This window comes from Myripristis murdjan, chromosome 11, assembly GCF_902150065.1.
Source record: "Myripristis murdjan chromosome 11, fMyrMur1.1, whole genome shotgun sequence".
Lineage (NCBI taxonomy): Eukaryota > Metazoa > Chordata > Actinopteri > Holocentriformes > Holocentridae > Myripristis > Myripristis murdjan.
The window spans coordinates 7,025,997-7,044,700 of record NC_043990.1 but is presented as its reverse complement, the minus strand read 5'-3'; the positions used below and the strand labels follow the sequence as shown (position 1 = coordinate 7,044,700).

Here is an 18,704-nt window from a genome sequence, read left to right as displayed (position 1 = left end):
GGCCTATTATGCCTCATCTTTTTCCTTTCATAACTCTCTCCCTCATTCTCCATCCCTCCCTCAACTCCCCCTTGTGTTTTCCCTCTCTCTTGCTCCCTCTTTACCTGTAGACTGGGGGCCCTGGCTTGGGGAGAGGGGGGTGGAGAGGAGGAGGAGGAAGGAATGCCTGTTGTTTCCTCATAATAATAGGGGTATTCATGGTCATCCTGCTCCTCATCAAAGTACTGAGAGAGATGGAGGGATGGGAGAATGGAAAGATGGCATGGATGGAAGGAGGCAAGTGTTGAAGGGAGGTGAAAAAAAAGGCAGGGAGTGATGGGGGTGAGAGCAGAGGGAATGTAAGGAGAGGAATGCATGACAAGAGACAGGGTGGATTTCCAAAGGGAGGAGGGAGGTGGAGAAAGGTCAGAGAGGCCATGAAGGGATAAATAAAGGTGAAGAGAGAGAGAGGGAGAGAGAGAGAAAGAGAGAGAGAGAGAGAGAGAGAGAGAGAGAGAGAGAGAGAGAGAGAGAGAGAGAGAGAGAGAGAGAGAGAGAGAGAGAGCAAAGAAGATGACAAGTTTTCCCTTCTCAGTTCATCAGGACTCTGTGCTGCTGGTTAAGAGGTCTGGACATTACAGATGTATACACACAGACGACCTTGATGAATGAGAAGACAGCAAAAAAAAAAAAAGAAAAAGGAAGAAAAAGCAATGGGTGAAGCCAATGAATAAAACCACAATGATTTATATTCATTCAAAAAGCATCTCAACAGCATCAACATGATAGGGCTTGGGACGCAAAGTCTTGGAGCTTTGTACCGTGACTGGCACAGTTTTTATTGACTTCAGATATGGCATGCAGGCTCATAAAACAGAGGTCATGTACTTTGGATGGATGAATGCGGATGAAAATCAGTTCATACTTTAGTGCTGTGACAGAACTGGTGTCAGAGAAGGTCTATTTCCCAAGTATTCATGTGTTTTTTGAGAGAAAAAGAACGAGGGCGAGCTAGCAAAGCTCTGTATGTTATGTGCACAACCAGTCTCAGTGAGCAAAGAGGCTCCACCTTAAACCATCTTTATGCCTAATCTTTATATGTCTCAATTTTCCCAGGAGACCAATCAGATTATAAGTAATTTCCATGTTTTATTTTCCGAGCAAGTTCTCTTTTTTCCAACCAATGTGAAAAAACGGAGAATAAAAAGAAAGCTGGCTTGTATCATCCTCTTTCCCCTACCTTTCTGTGTTCCATTGCAGTACAGCAGACAGACTGAAAACTAAACCGCTGTTGTTACGCTTCAAGCTTGTGTTTCCCCAACATGGAGTGTATCAGATGATCAAAATATGCCCATTTTTATAGGTGCACTTATATGGGAAGGTATGATAAGAGGATGCCTCTGCTCCTCTCTAGTTTCCTCGGAGACACAGACTGAGGAGGTGAGGAGGAAATTGGATGGATACAAACTGTTGTTGATGACGGTGATGCATAAACAGAACAGATAGACAGAGAGAGAGCAGCACTTTGGTGACAGATCAGAAGACCCAAACTAAACCTGAGGACTTTCATTTTGATTTCATCTAATGAAATTAAAGGAACCCTTTGTTCACTTTTAGTTTGACCAGACAATTTTTCATATTCCTCTCCTAACACAAACCATATTAGAGATCCTCAGAGCAGCAATAAACTAAACAACTACCTCTGAACAGTCACTCTCTAACCCTCTACTGAATTAAAACAGAATGTCTTTTATCTTTAGAAACAAGTTGTCTTTATAAGTCCCTTGATTATAAACACTTGGCTATTCATAAGATGATTTTTTTTTCTTTTTCTTTTCTTTGTTTTATGTGCAAATACAGTTTAAATATAACACTTGAAATACGTTGTCACAGAAAAGGAAACAAAAGTCCACAGATTCTGTTTGGGCTTCAGAGCCACAGATGAAACCTAGGACAGTTTTATGAGTGAGGCGTGTTAGCGCATTACTGGAATTAATACTACAGGTTACTGCCTCTGTAATTTATACCTCAGTGAAGTGGTGTGTACTGTAAGTCCTGCAGAAAGCTTTATGGGGTGACGTGTGTGTGAGGGGTCAGGGCTGTTTTATAGTCCACTGCAGCCACGCTTTTTAACTTCTATTCTTTTCTGAGAGTTTAATTGGTTGACTCATGGTGTGTGTGTGTGGCCCAAGAAGATGATCATATTGAATCTGCAACTGTGTGTGCACGTGCACTTGTATATTTGTGTGTATTTGTGTGCAGATGTGTGTGTGCATGCACTCTGGTGGTGTTACTCACGTATGTGTTGGGGTCCTGAGCCTGGGTCTTGGGCAGTGGGGAGTCACAGTCAGGGCTGTAGTGCTCACAGAAGTCATAGGCAGCCTGGGGGTTGGAGGCAATCAGCAGCTGCTGGATGTCTCCCTGTGGAGGAACAACACACAAACAAAAACAGATACACAAAAATGTGTAAGTGACCAACGGCAGAAAAACCCACACCACTACACCACCACCCCACCCACATCAACTTGGAAACTGGGCCAAAGAGTGGCTGGTTAACAAGCTTGTGGGCTGAGAGAGGTTGGCTATGGCTGTTCATCTTCATGATCAGCTCTTTCCAAGTGTCGATTATATCCATTCAAAGCTTAAAGACAAAACCAATGCACCAAAAACTACAAAATTTGCCTGTTTAAGAACTTTGCAGCTGCAGATTCACTACACAGATGCAACCAGCGCATCTCTTCCCCACTGCTCAGACAACTGCTCAGAACAGAGGCGCTCATCACCCCCAGTCCTCACCTGGAAAACCTCTGCATCGAGCAGACGGGCCCCGAACACAGTGATGCCATTGGTGTCGATCTCGGCGTTGTTGCTGCGCAGCAGTGGCAAGGTCATCTTCTTCTTACAGTCCAGCAGCAGAGTTACATTCTTCTTGGACACAGAGATAGCGATGCGGTGCCATCTAGAGACGGGGGAGAGCAACAGCATGCAAATAAATGTGTAAAGTGGTGGAGGGTGTGGGGCTGATAAATAGAGGTGTGGTGACAGGGCCTGTGAGTGCGGCACAAAAAGCAATGGAACTGTTTGTCTTCCTTCTATAAAGTGGTTCAGTGATTGCACATATGTGTTTACTGATGGACATTTAAGAATATTTCTTCAGGCCAATATGTAAGACACACCTCTTCAAACACACATGCTTCACACACCCAACCAATCATCCAGAAAATCGGTTACACAAACACACACCATCCCTATTCAATCATACACATTATCCCATATCATCCCATCTGTATTATTTCAACCCATCTCAAGTTGGGTGTTGCTGGTTACTGACTTGCCATCAGCCAGGTTGACGCCCCTGAACAGTGGGTATTCCCCGGCAGCTGGTTTGCCGTTCTGGTCCTCATACAGGAAGACAGGGGAGCGTCCGAGCTCAATGCCCAGCTGCTGGATGCCTGGCTCACTGTAGATGGAGAGGAGGAAGGCCTGGAGACCCGACTGGGCTTTTACCAGAGTCATGATGGAGAAATTCTCTGGGAAACGACCTGAGGATGGGAAGAGAGAGTGTGAATTGAAAATGAAACAAGTGATGAGCTTAAAGCAATTACAACAAGGTGGGATAAATGTAAAGAAAGAATATAGGTGAACATGAAGATTGCAGAAAAGATGAGGAAAAATAATGACAGGCGAGGAACCTGAAATGTCAGAAAAACGAGCTGGGATGATCTTTGACTCCTCAGGGTTTCTTCACAACTACATAAATGCTACTTACTCTTCTCTCTCCATGCTTCAGGGTGTCAGACAGCACTCTAAAGATAATTTGTTTTGGTCCTCCCACACAATTTTACCAAGCTCTCTGCACTGCAACACATAATTATACTTTATATCCATGAGCAATCTAGCAGAGGGCATAACTACCCCCACTTAACTCCAGAGAGCTTAGTTCCCAGCTTAAAATACATTCTGACATAAATAGCAACCAGTCTTAGCTGCAATGGAAATTAGAGCTTTCTGCAAACTGGGATTCATAAGTTAAAAATTTTGCTCATCCTTAACTATGGTGTAGGCCAAGGTGATTTCTTAACCGCCCTCTTTTGAAAATCAAAAATAAGATATGTTTTTATGCAACTTGTTCATATTCAGGGCTGTATGTTCATCAGATTGTTCACTGTGATATATGAGTGCATTTTTGATTGAGTTATTTAAACCAGTGCAGGAGACCTCAGTGGAAATTACACATGTTGAAAGCTTTCCAAGTCTATCAATTGGTTTTACTGTGAAGTCACTTTTTAAAAACTCACTTCCAACTGGTCTGAATTTTGTAACTCTGAAAAATGTGTTGTGACATCCTGGTTATGTGAAGTGAAACAAACTTCCACACAGTGACATGAGGAAAACAGGACTCTGCCACATGACAAACTCACAACCCTGCTGGTTATTCAGTTATTCTCACTGGTGTCCAGTCCAAATAAAAGCTGAGGCCTACCTGAGAAGAGTTGCTTGGTGGGGGCAGAGATCTGGGCCTTCTTGGTGATGCGGTAGGCGTGGTCTGGGCTGCTGGAGCGCCGGGAGGTGCAGAAGCCAGGGACTTTCTTCACGCCCTCAGGGAGAGAGGGAACCTGGAGCGCCCGCAGGACATCCACTGGGTCTGTGGAGAGGGAGGGGGGGCAGAAATAGACAGAGAAGAAAAGAAGAAAAATCTGTTAGACTGCCATTAGGTGAATTGAAAACATAAAGCTGCACCATGTAACTTTGCATTTTGGTGTCTTGTTAACAGCACACAATATGCTCATGTTTATCAAGCTTGTCTGTGGTGATGCGGTAGGCAAGGAAGCCACAGGGATGAGAGGGAAAAAATGCAACATTGGCAAATCCAGCTGCTCACTGCTGTTTGAGGTAGAGCTTGCTCTTTACTCTTTATTTTCAATTTGTGAATACCCAGCTCCACAAACCGTACTGGGCAGATAGGGCAGATTCTCCAGGGTCTTAAATCGCAGGGATAAGATGCTGATCTCCCAAAAATCATGTCTAGCGCCACTTAAAGGAGACATGATATATCATTAGTTCATACTAGAGCAGGTCTTTGGCTGGGCAGGCAAGAGCCCAATAACCCAGTCTTGACTCTACCAGCTTTTCATGCAACAGTCTGTGCAGAAATAACTTTGCCAAAGCTGCACTTTTACACTTTTACTCCACTGCTACTGCAAAGTGTCTGAATGCCAAACAGAGAACCATTTTTTTTATCTTGTCTTTAGCATTTTCTATTCATTATACACTTATTCATATCCAACACTTTGCTGCCGCAGTGACGTAACTTGCCCCTGGAGGATCAATAATGTTCATCTTAATAGTGATCTTAAATGCTCGTAAAATCCTGCAGAACTAATGCAGTGCAGGTGCAGGGCAGAGGAGGGGGGGCATCTACAATGGCTACCACTGTACATTTAGCCATAGTATAAGAAAGGAGGCAGTGTGCATGAGAGAGTGGGCCGCAGTCCAAGCCACATATATGAAGCACTGCAGGGCAGGTACAGCAGTTTAAATCAGACCCGAGACAGAGCCCTCTATTCTACTCACAGTTATCAAGCCAATGAAACAAGTTACAGTTGTTGATCTGATACTGCTGAGTCAAATAAATATTTGTATGAGGACACACATGCATCTCAGTTTCATCTCACACACATACACATACACATGCACGCACACAAACACACACAGTCAAGATAGGCACAGTGTTACAGCCTCCCCGTCTGCTAACGTGCACAGCCGCATAACACAAACATACACACAAGCACATGCACACACACGCACACACTATACCACCAGTCTCGCACCTTCTTTCCACTTTCACACACTCACACCAAGCAGTTTGTCTCTCTGCCCTCAGTCTGCACTGTGGTTTCCCCTGTTAGCTTTCTCACGTTGCTCAATGGCACTGTGTCAATCTATGTATCTCGACAGGTAAATACAGCACTAGCAATGCTGGAGATAAGGGTTGGATTCCTTATGAGGCAAGACATGCCAAAATACACTGGGTGTGCTGTAAGACACTTAAACAGTAACCTTAGGGCTTATGTTTTATTATGTCTAGACAAAGTAATTCATTTATTTTCATCTAAAAATGATTTAGAGAACTGTTGGTGGAGAGGTGGGAACAACAGAGGCAAAAGGAAAGTTCAAGTTATGGCAATGCACAATTGAACGTGCATGGCCCACATGCATTTTAATAACAAATAACTATTTTATGTTCATTGCTCAGTGATTCAAAAGTTCAAGTGATTATGTTTTGTAAATAAAGATATTTAATAGCCTAATAATTTTAAATAGTAATTTATAGTCAACATTGCTTTCAAGTTAGTAATTATTTAATCAAAGAGGGTTTCACTTTTTTTTTTTTTTTTTAAATGGTGGCAATATCTCATTTCCCAGATCACTGGACTTGCACTGTCTTGTTTTAGAGCAGAGTTCTGGTAGAAGAGTGTGGTGAGCCTCAAAATCAATGTCACTACAGTAAAGGGGTGCTACTGATCCCCATGGGAAAACATGGAGGTCAGAGGTCAGCCTCAATTACAGAACAGCAGCCCGGGGCTGGCAAGTAATGGTGATGGGGGTATAATTCATAGCTATTATTTGAAATAGACATTGCAACAATGAATAAGAATTAAAACATGCATCCAAATGCTTTCTGATTTGGTGATAGAAACATTTTCTCCAACAGGAGCATAGATATGTGATATAAAGGACAACATCTTAATGATTCTGGAGTGTGTTAACTATTTAGATATAACCCTCATTTCTCTACTCTTGCTTTCGCATGGATGAACTATTCTCAAGAGTTTTGGCTCGCCTCCCTGTGTTTGAGGTGTGCCGGAGCTAATTTAGCTGTTAGCAGCCTGTTAAGTTCATTTATAGCCTGCCCTGCTGTGGCACTTCTTATAATAAACTTATGGTGGCAGTGATGCATAGCCTGGGTAAAAACCATGCTGCTGATGACAAGATTACAACCAAGCCCTGCTGTGATGTAGCTCATAAAATCACTAGTTCGCTTTCATTTTTCATCTCCCAGCCACACTGATCAACTGTAATTTCCAGGCACTTTAAAAAACAACAGATTTATGAAGCATGTGTGCTTTTGCATACCTGTGAAGCACAATGGAACATGTTCAAGCAAGGCACTAACTCTGCCAAGTCAAGGGTTATATTACCACTGGGGTGCTCAGTGCTAAATATATGACCTCATGTGTACCTCATGTACAGTTACACTCTGCATAAAGGTCTCAGCCGGCTGGCAATCAAATCTCTTACAGTGCAAAGTCACTAAGGCTATTTCTGAATGTTTCCACCTGAAAAGAAGCAGCAGTCGTATGTTTTGATCCCAGGAGTTATTTGAACTAGATTACACTTCAAGACTGGCATAAATCCTCTCAAATCTAAGAGCCTAGCTCAGTCTCTCTGATATGTTATGATGACCTTTGTGTGCATGCTGCTGTGTCAGCAAAATCACCAGATTCCTCATTCTGTTCCACTGGGCCATAAAAACGATCTTCTCTAGCAATATGATGTATGCAAACTGGTCATCTAAATTCTATTAAAAAATTGCCTGTCAACTTCTTTTATCACATTAACAATGCAATCAAATCCCCGGGTACTGCTGTCCATCAAAAACAAACAAACAAACACCCAAAACGTGTCACATACAAGCCTGCAGGTCATACTTCTGGAAACACCCATATCTACATCCAGTGCCTACTCTCACATTATAATCTCATCTGCAAATTACATGCATTATCGGTATATTATGAATCTGTAACTATATGCTCTGATTTGTGACTATATTCGTGAATATAATCATAAATACTGAGTATTGCTTCCTACATCTAGGACAAGTCCAGGAGTGACACTCAGAAGGTTGAGATATTTCATTTCATTGAAAACAGTAGTTAATTGCCCACAGCTTGGCCTGCTCAGTGTTGTGCTTATCAGGTGCTTCTGGTGCTTTGTAATGCTTTATGGGCTGTAATTCAAGTGAGGTATTGTTATAGTTTCCCTGTAGTCACCATGATGATCAGTGGGGTTTTTGTTTGGGTGACACCCAGAGTTAGCAGTTAGTCAAACTGGCCCACGGATGGTAATATTTATGTGGAGGGCACAAATGGTGCGTTAATATTGCCTCAGGGCGTCTAGACCACAGCCCATTAACGTCACTCTACACAGGACACACAGAGAGAAGGAGAGAGAGAGAGATGAAAGGAGGGAGGAAAGGAGGACACGAGGTAGACAGTGTAAGATGAATGAGAGAGAGAGGAAGATGCTGACAGGAGGAGGAACAGCGAGGAGGAGGAGGAGGAAAGGGGGGCCTTGTGGAGGAGAGAGTGAGTTCTCTGTAAGCAGACTGAGTGATTTTGTAATGCTACGTTGACCGTCCAAAACAGGAACTGCCTTCAAACAGTTCCTTGAGGCGGCGGAAATGAGCAGAAGGAGAGGGGAGGAGGGAAGGTGAGGAAGATCAAAACAGAAATTAAGTGAGATGGATGGGATGGAGGGATGAAGAGGAAGAAGAAGGGGGTGGAAATTCTTGGTTGCTAAACATATTTAAAATCAAAATTTGCATACATTTTGCGGACCCCACCTCCTTGATTGGATTAGAGGGTTTTCATCAGTGTGATATCTGCTCCTATTTTCTGGCCAATAGCACAGCACTAACCCTAACCCTAACCCGTTTTTCATACTTTTCCCGGATTTCTGTGCAGCCCCCAAATTTTACAAGACCTGGAGAGGATCAAATTTATTCTCATACTTTTTAATTTATTCTGATACTTCTCCAGAGTTCCCAGGCCTGAGTGGGACACCAGGAAGTGCAAAGAAAGGTAAACAGAGAGAGGGAGGGAGAGAGATAGAGAGGGAGAGAGAGAGAGGGATGTGTGTGTGTGTGGTGGGGAGAGGGGGGGGCAGTGACAGTAGACAGCGTGGTTGTGTGATGGCAGGATACTGGATCAGATTGCAGCCTGGGGTCCCCCAGTACACCCAGTACAATGTGCACCTCTGTTCCCCGTCTGCCTGCCTAGCTCACATCTGCTGCCGGGGCCCTTCCTGCCTGCAGGACCACAACCACGACAAAAACACACCCGCAAAAATAACACACAGGGACGCAGAGGTACACACACACACACTCATACATGCCGACAGGGAAATGTGCGCTGATACCGCGGACACAAAGATACACACACACAGGCACAGTAAGTCTCACACACTCTGAGACAAGGAGTGGCAAATATGAAACTAGACAAGGTAGGAAAATAGACAGCCAGGGGCACAAACTCTCTCTCTTTACTTTCTTTCTTCTCCCTCTTTCCTCTCAGTCGTTTTTTCTTACCATAAGCACTTACAGATGGCTGCAGCCCATTGATGTAAACACAGGCCAATTACACCGCTGTCATTAAGAGAGGAGCCAGGGCTCGCTGGCACGTGAAGGCAGTTACAACCAGCGCTGGAGGTAGAAATTACAGTAACTCATACAGGCAGACGCAGCCCATTAACAGTCATCCTGCCTGTCAGCTGCAACGACTGAAGTCCACATGAAAAACATGATTTTGCTGGGTATCAGAGATGACGCTGACACCAGAGCAGCCATGCAATGAAATAATGAGAAGAACACTGTTTCAATTTATTACTAAGCAGTGATTGTGTGATTAGCTGTTCAGGCAAATCTGTGTACCAGTGAGGCTGAAGACATCTATGTGATGCTCTAAAGCACTGATCAATGAAGTCGAGTGAGTGTTTGTTGGGTGAAAAGAAGAAGAAGTAGACTTTCCAGGAACTAAGAAAAAGCACCTTTTATTTTAACCTGACCACCATGCATTTTTTTTTTTTTTGTTTATCCGAGCAGTTTTGGGAAGGTTTTCATCAGCTCAGGTATTGCAGAATTTTAAAATCTTATAAAAACTCGATCCACTGACTTAGACAGAGAACTGATCATACGTGCAAACCACCAGCATATTAAGATGTGACAGAAAACTTTGTGACAGCCAGGTTGGCAATCACACAGCGGTTTCAGCTGTTGTTTTGTGGTCTCAGTTTCTGCTGTTCCCCTCAACCACCACTAGATGGAGCTGAACTAAATTAACTAGAAGTCGGGTGACCAACAACAGAAAACAGTCTGCTGCTTCTAAAGGACAAAGCCGCATGATGTAACACACACAGAGATGCTCATGCATGCAGCATGCTCCTGTGTGCCTGTCTGTGTACATGTGCACACACTATGCACACACACCCACACCCACAGATATCAGAGAGACAAACAGTGGCAGTGAGTCCACACACACTTTGCCAACAGAGCAACATGTTAACCGAGTGAAAACAAACAGTTCTCCTGTCTAAACACAAACTGGACAAACACAGAGCTTGCCAAAACAACAGAAGAACTGCTGCTGGAACTCGGGTCCAGCATGTGCAATACTCTCTCTCTCTCTCTCTCTCACACACACACACACACACACACACACTGACACCTGTATGCATACACAGGCACATGACATGAACACACACTGACCAATATGTGGCATGAGAATTGTGTATAAAAGTTTTACTGGCCATGTAAGTTTCCACATACGACAAATTTGACTTGTTGGGTTGCTCATGTAGGTCACATTAAGGATGAACAAGTTCTTTCAGAGCAGAAGTTGGGGGAATGTGCCTTTATGGAGTAGTTTGTAAAAGAAGTAGCACATAAAAGTGCTATATAAAAACAAGACAAAGTTTTTTTCAATCTATATGGTATGCACACTGGAGGCAAATTAATAGAAAAAAGGAAAAATCAGATCTAGAAAATATTACACACACACACACACACACACACACACATACAGACAGACACACACACACACACACACACACACACACACACACACACACACAGACATGGAGACAGATACTTTTGTGTGAAGTTATTTGCTTATGCATACTGTACATGCACACACACACACACACACACACACACACACACACACACACACACACACACACACACACACACACACACACACACACACACACGTGCATGTACAGAGAGCCGTGCTGCCACCATCGCTGCAGACGACTGTAAGATGAAAACTGAGAGATTCTGAGAGTTCACCTCATGGGAAAATTGGATTTCCCTCTGGGCTTTCTGCCTTTTTATTAACTGTGTGTGTGTGTGTGTGTGTGTGTGTGTGTGTGTGTGTGTGTGTGTGTGTGTGTCCTTTCTTCTTACAGCTGTGCCAAATACCAGACACACACTCCAGCTGACATGGTGACCCCTAACCCCTCACCTTTACACAACAGCCACATTGTTAGAGACACAGAGCAGGAGGGATGTACAATATTGACCACAGATAAAACAGAACCCCCCCACCCCCACCCCCCTCCAACACACACACACACACACACACACACACACACACACACATGGCCACTAATCACTAAACTAATTTACTGAGGCAATATTCTGGTCTGGTAGCATTTCCAAGAAAATGGAAATTGCAGTTGTTGATATTGTTTTTTGATTAACTTTGATGAACTGTGCAGCCAAAGTAGCCTAGAAGAGTTTAACTGTGACAGGGCAAAAGGAAAGAAGAGGGGAGGCAGACTGGATGGCGAGATCTGAGATGGAAATGGCAATTTGAAAAGACAAAACGACAACATCAAAACTTCCAGAAGAGTTAAAGATGGAAATAAAAGCATTTGGAACTGGAAAGCAATAAACCAGAATCAAGTTTATCCTCAATCACCAGTTCTGTCTGAGTGCCTCCATCCATCCAGCTGACCGCGATGGCTAGGCGTGTAAGCTCAAGTCCAACTGTAAGTTATAATTTCCGCCATCATGCTCTGTAGTTACGATTTATTTATAATGCCCTGTGTACACAGACAAAAAATCCATTATAACTACCTATGCTGTAAAAAGGGGGTTACTTCAGTGTAAATTATTTATATGGTACAAAACGGGCGTTTGGTTTGGTCTGTCAGTGTGGTGTGCATTAACATGTGGATGTCACATTATGTGTGTGTTTGGCTGGCAGGACGCACAGGACCTACATTTATTGATACAAGACAACCCCATGTGCTATTGAACTAATGTACAGGAACTGAGTGAGATTAATTATGAAGCTTTACTGACGTATGAAAAGAGATTAATGAAAGGAGGTACTACATTTGAACTACATAGCATGAATATGTCATTATCATTCCAAGTTCACCTCCATTTCTGAATTCATTTATTCAAAATAGCCGATTTTAATTCAATTGTTCAAAGTGAGCATGAAGGATTTTGATTAAAAAGAGAGATATCCACTTTGACAACTGATTTCCACTGTGCACAAAAAGCACAACAGGTGCATAACAGGGATACTACCTCAAGTTATGATCCTTAATATAACCTTTCCTTACAAAATGGTTTTGTTTTGAAGGACAGAATTCACCTGTGCTTCAGAAATGTTGGTTAGTGAATTTCGAGTGACAAACTGTATTCAAAATGGGTATTTGGTATTGGAGTGACACAAGAAAAACATCTGCTCTCCCCACAACAAGATTCCTCAAAGACGTCTGCGGTTTAGTTTTCTATCTCCAGGAACAGAGAACCTCGGAACAGAAGTGACATTAAATCTAAAACTGTCTTGAATGTTTGTCTGCTGTCCCCATCCTGGTTCAACTGGAGCTCCTTTAAGCAAAAGAAACAGGGTTGAAGGTGACGAGGAAAAGCACTTTGCATCTGCTCCTACCATAGCTGTTGTTGAGCAGTTGTTTTTCTTTTTAACTTGAAATGAAAGTCATGACTAGAGGGCCCTTTAAGCCTGAAAAAAAAAAAAACTTCAAACATACATGAGAACTAAGAGAATATAAAAAGGTGAAGAGCAGTACAGTCTGTTTTTTTTTTTTTGTTGTTTTTTTTGCATTCCACATTCTACAGAGAAAATAACTCTTATTTTCCTCTGTCCAGACCAGCATTTTTTTTTTTTTTTTTAGACTGCAGCTCTATGCTATTTACACCTACCTCTATCAGTGCTAATGGTAGTGTGTCATTGCTAAAGTGTCCCACAATCTGTGTGGTTTCTCCAAGCCTGTGCCCTCACTGCAGGGCAGTGCCAACATTTACTGTGTTACAGTCTAATGTGGCTTCTGTATGACATGCCCTGCCATTGACGAGCCTCTGCCAACATGCGCCCATGTCATCTCCCATCTATATATGTGCTTTGCGCAAGTCTGTCTGTCAATGGTGCCAGTGTGTGTGGTGCTGGAGTCTTGTGTGGTTTCAGGGCTGGAGGCCACAGTCTTAGTTTGGTGCTGAGGGTGGATACTGGCACCACAGGGCCTGGATATGACTACAGGGCCTTGACCAGGAGGCAGTCAGTGGTTCACTGTAACGTACTATCACATGGGACAGACAGTCAGTGTAGGCACAAATTAGAAACTCCTCTTGAGCCAGTTGATGTGTCTGTACTGAACATTACTGTAAGTCCTCACAGCTGAGCTCTGACTGGACTAAGTTTGCAAAGACTTAGAGGTTAACATTCTGCTAAAACACACAGTCTCCATTCAAATCCAGCTCACAAGACAGGCACCCTGCATTGTCATGTCATGACTTTACACGTACCTGTCACCTCTAAGGCTGAAGAGATAAACACAATAAATATAACAGTACCTTGAGCTGATGTAGATTGAGCTTGATGCTGATCAGGAACATGTATGTCAGTCTAGCCAAAAGTGACAACGTCAGACTTTTATTAAAAAGCAGTGTGACAGTAGCAGGCCTGCTTTCCATGATAAACTACTATCATCACAGCTATCAGCATCACAGTTTCAGCATAGAATTCCCCTCATCAGAAAACCAGCCTGCATTATGGCATCTTTCTAGGTGTAATTTGCCTGGAAAAAACAGTGTGAGATGATGGATTCATTTATGAACAGGCTTTAGTGCAGTGCAGAGGGAGATCTGCAATACTTTATGTTGTTGCTTTAGAATAGAAACATGTTTGGCCTGCAATTAATTATGACAAATATTTCGGAGCAGTACAAGACACAAATTCTAGTGCTTTCACAGTCAGCACACACACCAACACATTATACTATCCTCCTGCGTAAACTCACACACTGTAGATGTTTTATGCTGTACTGAAAGTATGTTGAGTATAATGTTGCTTTGCAAAGGTCCTGTTGTCGTTACAACATATGTAAGCATGCAAAGTGAAAATACTGTTTGTAAGTCGTCCACAACGCTGTCACCAGCACAAATTCCTGTGCATTTATTGCAGATGTGATTCTGATTCACTTATGCATATCAGCACATTAACATTAAGGCACTGATGCAGTGTAATCAACCTGGCATTTCTTATGTTGCATGCAGCATACTCTGGTTGTTTTCTCTAACATTCTCTTTAGGGAAAAGGCGTATTGGAAAAATAATTCTAATTTGTTGTAAACTGCTTAGATTACCAGATAGCTGGGGTTTGTTGCATCAGGATATAAAACTGCCTTTCACTTGAAAGCTATGAAAGGATTTTTTAAATTTAACACACCTGTGTGTCTGTTCAAGGATACAACATGGATATGTGTTGCATCTCATCACAACATACAGTATGTTAGCAACATTCGATGTGTCAGTGTGAATTACTTTTAATATATGATGGGCTGAAAAGTAACATGTAGACCAAACATGGAGCAGGCAGTATTATTTGACCCAGAGCCGCTGTGGACAGACTGTCCTGTCTGGAAAAAAGATGTACATTAACCTTACATGTAAGAACACACAGCTGGCCTCTCCGGCCCGCCCACACCAACTTCCTAGAAGCAGCCAAATAACAGTGACTAGGAATAGCATCCTATACAGACGGTCTGTCATTATAAAGTTGGCACACTCTGCTGCCGTCCTTGTACATCTTCTGCTAAAACAGAATGCCTCGAAGAAACAACGCCTAACTATCTACACACACACAAACCGCCAAATCATCACCTACAAAACACAGGAAGACGGAAGACGGTCTTCTGCTCACTCGCTCCTCTGAATCTACGGCGTTCATGTGGTTTTGTCTGAGAAAGGCTTTTATGAGTTCATGGTTTGGGGGGACGTGATGGTTTTGAACCTGACAGTACATCACTCACAGAGCGTGTAAAACACATTTAGAGGCCTCAGACGTGTTGATGTAAAGCTCAGCCTCTACTTATGGGTGTTTCAGCCTTACAACCGCAGTCTGGTCCTTATCTGTCTACAGCGCCAACAATGTGAATTTGCTGTACATCTTGCCAGTGAGAAAGTGAGAGTGATGGGGAGGATGTGTTTCAGTTTCCCAGGCCACATGCAAATATATCAGCTATTCCACAGTGCTGGTTAGCGCCTCTAAAAAAGGAAACGTTCATCTTTCTAGGCTTCAAACAACAGCAAAGCAACCGATACAGCTACAAAAAGGAGTGTACAGAGTACAAAAACACAAAGGAAATCCCACACTAACAGTTCTTAGACATTCTCATCGACGCCATATATTTTAGCTTGCTGGTAAACCAACCCTAAACCTGTCATAAAAATAGCTATGCCAGTATTTTACATATTCAGTCACCTGTTCTGTCGACAGACTATAAAATGGTGACACTGTACAGGCCTAATGGCAGCGCTGCTAACCTGGCTGACCTGAAAGTATCTCTGAATTGTGTGTGCGTTGATTTGGTGCAACATGAACTCTTTCTGAATGAACTAAAGATGATTTTGTAGAGGAAATGTGGTCTGGTGCTTAGTCAAACAGCCAACTGCCTCCATGTCCAACCTGCCTACCTATAATTTCCCCTCACGTTTAGCATTAGCTAAACACTTGAAGAGGTAAACCAAAATTTACACTAGAGGTTTTACTAAAAATCAGTTTCTATTCTAAGATCATAAGTCTTGGATTTTTCTTTTTCATTCTAAACCAAAGGTAAAGAATCTGTCCTGTTATCTGGTGGGGGATGGGGATCTGCTCTCTTTCTTGTATTTCAGTGCCTACCCAGCACACAAGTATTAAGATTCCACAAGAGAGACAAAAAAAAAAAACGTGTATGTGGATCACAAGAGGTGCAGGGCCTCATGGGAAAAAGATGACAAGGCAGGGGAAAGTCAAAGGGACACGGGGAACCCACCAGACTGAGTCACGTGTGACCAACAGAGGCCTGAAATACTGCATACTTCCATAGAGTCACAGGTATGAGCTGTCAAAACCCTGCTCTGCCACACAGTAGCTCCATTCAGCAGCAGAGGGAGAGGGGGAGAGAGAGAGAGAGAGAGAGAGAGAGAGAGAGAGAGAGAGAGAGAGAGAGAGAGAGAGAGAGAGAGAGAGAGAGAGAGAGAGAGAGAGAGAGAGAGAGAGAGAGAGAGAGAGAGCAGGCGATGGTTTATGTTATGTTTAACCAAACTGAGACAGACTGCCCTTTGAGGAGAGCTGCGCTTTGAAATGAGGCTGAGGAACATCCATGTCAAGAAAATATTGCCCGACGACTTTCTCCTCCCTTTAACAAAACTGGCTGTGATGCTTTTCTGCTGGTATGCTTCATGTGTGAAGGTTCAGCCCACCACCCCCATCTTCTGTCTTCATTTTCCCAGGAAACAGAGAATAAACATGGACGTTGCGGGCCTCTTTCTTCTCTAAATCGCTCTCTCCCTGCCTGGGTGGAGCGCCACTCTCAACATCTGCACTGCGCGCACATGGACCCGCATCCACGCGCACTAACAAGCGGTGGTCCATCGGGTCTGGTGCACTGAGCGCGCAAAGGGACGGCCGTTCACATGAGCGCACATACGACGGACCAGAGAGCGAAAAGCGCACTAAAGAATCTATATCGCTATAACATTATCACGTGGTCAAATCAGGCGCAGAAAGGCTTTTCGCACAAGTGAATAAACACTTTTGCGCGCACAGCAATCTAAGCATCCTTTAAGGCGAAAAACACAGCCTGACCGAGGTGTTGGACACAGTGGCACATTCACATGGATGTGGCATACGTTTCCACACCCTCAGCGGCGAAAAAAACATCCATAGCTTACAGACACATATACACAAACAGAACTGTACAAAGCGCACATAGACACGGAGACACTAAACGCATTCACTCCCAAACCCCTGCGACCGAGGTGCTCCGCCGTATAATAACCTATTCATGAAAAGCAAAAATGTCTCAGGCTTCCGCCTCCAAAATACACACGGGAGACGACGGGAAGGTGCAATCGCCCCTCGCGATCTGAAATTAGAAACGAGGCCAAAGAATACACAGAAAGAGGGCAATTTATGTTACAAAGCCCCTTTGCTCGGTAAACTCCAGTCACTATCTCTGCAGTCTATCCAAACTCTGAAAATAAAGACCCACTGACCCACCAGTACACTGGCACAGCTGCTAACCCGCAAGCTTTTATTTCTCCAGGTCTGTGGGCCCAATTCTGTTTTAGTGTAAAAATACAGTCTATATTTTCTGTCGTTATTTTTGTTCACTCCTGCATGTGTTTTCTGCTAAGTCGGTTTAAATTCACTTCGGCTATAAACTTCTAATAAGTTTTAAAATAACTTAACACTTTATGATCCATCTAAACTAAAATAATCATCTCACCATGCGATATCTTTGATATATAAAAAACCCAATTAGTAAAGGTGTCAGCATTTTATCAGTTGTGGACTCCCACTTCATTAGTTTTGACCTCAGCATTTCGCTAGAACACGTTTCTTTAAAACAAACAAACAAACAAAAAACAACAACTGCAAATTATTCCAGAATAAAGCTCTTCATATAGATGTTCTTTGCTCATTGTGGACTCAGGTGAATCAATGGAGCCTCTGTGTTAAAAATAACTCCCTGGTCGCAGCTAATGGCCAGTCAGGGAACTGCAGCGCATACAGATCATTCCTTGATAGCAAGGTATTCTATAAATGTAGAGGTCTGGATGGGGGTGGTCTTAGAGATATAATTAAATCTGCAATTAAGAAATGAAAAATAAGACAAAAGAGAGAAAATGAAACACTGAAAAAAATAAAACACAATAAACGTTATTATTTTGCTCTATTTGGGAAAGAAAAAAAAAACTTTCCATATGATCACATCCTACATGACAGTGTTAATCCAGAAATCCCTCCTCCTTGGAAAACAAGAGACTGTGATGGATATGCTGGTGCACAGGCTGAACTGGTAAACACCAAACCAACACCACAGCCCTTACTGGCAGTCTGCAGTTACCCCACAGGCCTGCATCCAGCTTCTAGAAAGAAAAAGCCAGAACAAGTTTCCTAAAGGCCGAAAATGCTCTTCAGAAGCGTCTGAAGCAGCTCTCTGCACCGTCCAACCCCATGTCCCCCGCAGGTTTGGGGGCAAGGGATGTTCATCATCTTGCCAGAACTGAGTGGTATTCTTTAAAGAAATGGAAAAATAAATTTAAAAAGAAAACAAATGTGACAAGTCAAAAAAAAAGTCAAAAAGAGCCCATGAATGCCTGAAATATTTGAGCTGCTCAGCTAACCGCAATAGCGAGATGACACCTGTCAATGGGCTGCATGACGAGTTAACGAGGCAGCGCAGGCAAAAGGGGCAATAATGTTTCAAAGGAAACGAAAACATAATTAAAAAAAAAAATAAATAAAAATAAATAAAATGCATTCTTGTGTCAGTCCTGCTAACAATCTAAATTGATTTTGTAGTCTTGTAAGTTCCTCCCTGCCCACTCTTTGAGAGTGCTGAAAGTGATCTGTGCGTAA

At 42.9% G+C, this 18,704-nt stretch overlaps 1 protein-coding gene across 1 annotated transcript in view; it reads right to left on the bottom strand.

Moving 5' to 3' along the window:
* The window catches only part of col11a2 (collagen, type XI, alpha 2), a 54,414-nt gene that overhangs the window by 34,606 nt on the left and 1,104 nt on the right, over window positions 1-18,704 (bottom strand). Inside the window, exons 2-5 of the mRNA XM_030063917.1 lie at window positions 4,463-4,624; window positions 3,311-3,521; window positions 2,776-2,938; window positions 2,278-2,400 (exon numbers count right to left, since the gene is read on the bottom strand). Of these exons, the coding sequence (XP_029919777.1) occupies window positions 2,278-2,400; window positions 2,776-2,938; window positions 3,311-3,521; window positions 4,463-4,624 (659 nt within the window). The remainder of the gene's footprint in view (window positions 1-2,277; window positions 2,401-2,775; window positions 2,939-3,310; window positions 3,522-4,462; window positions 4,625-18,704) is intronic.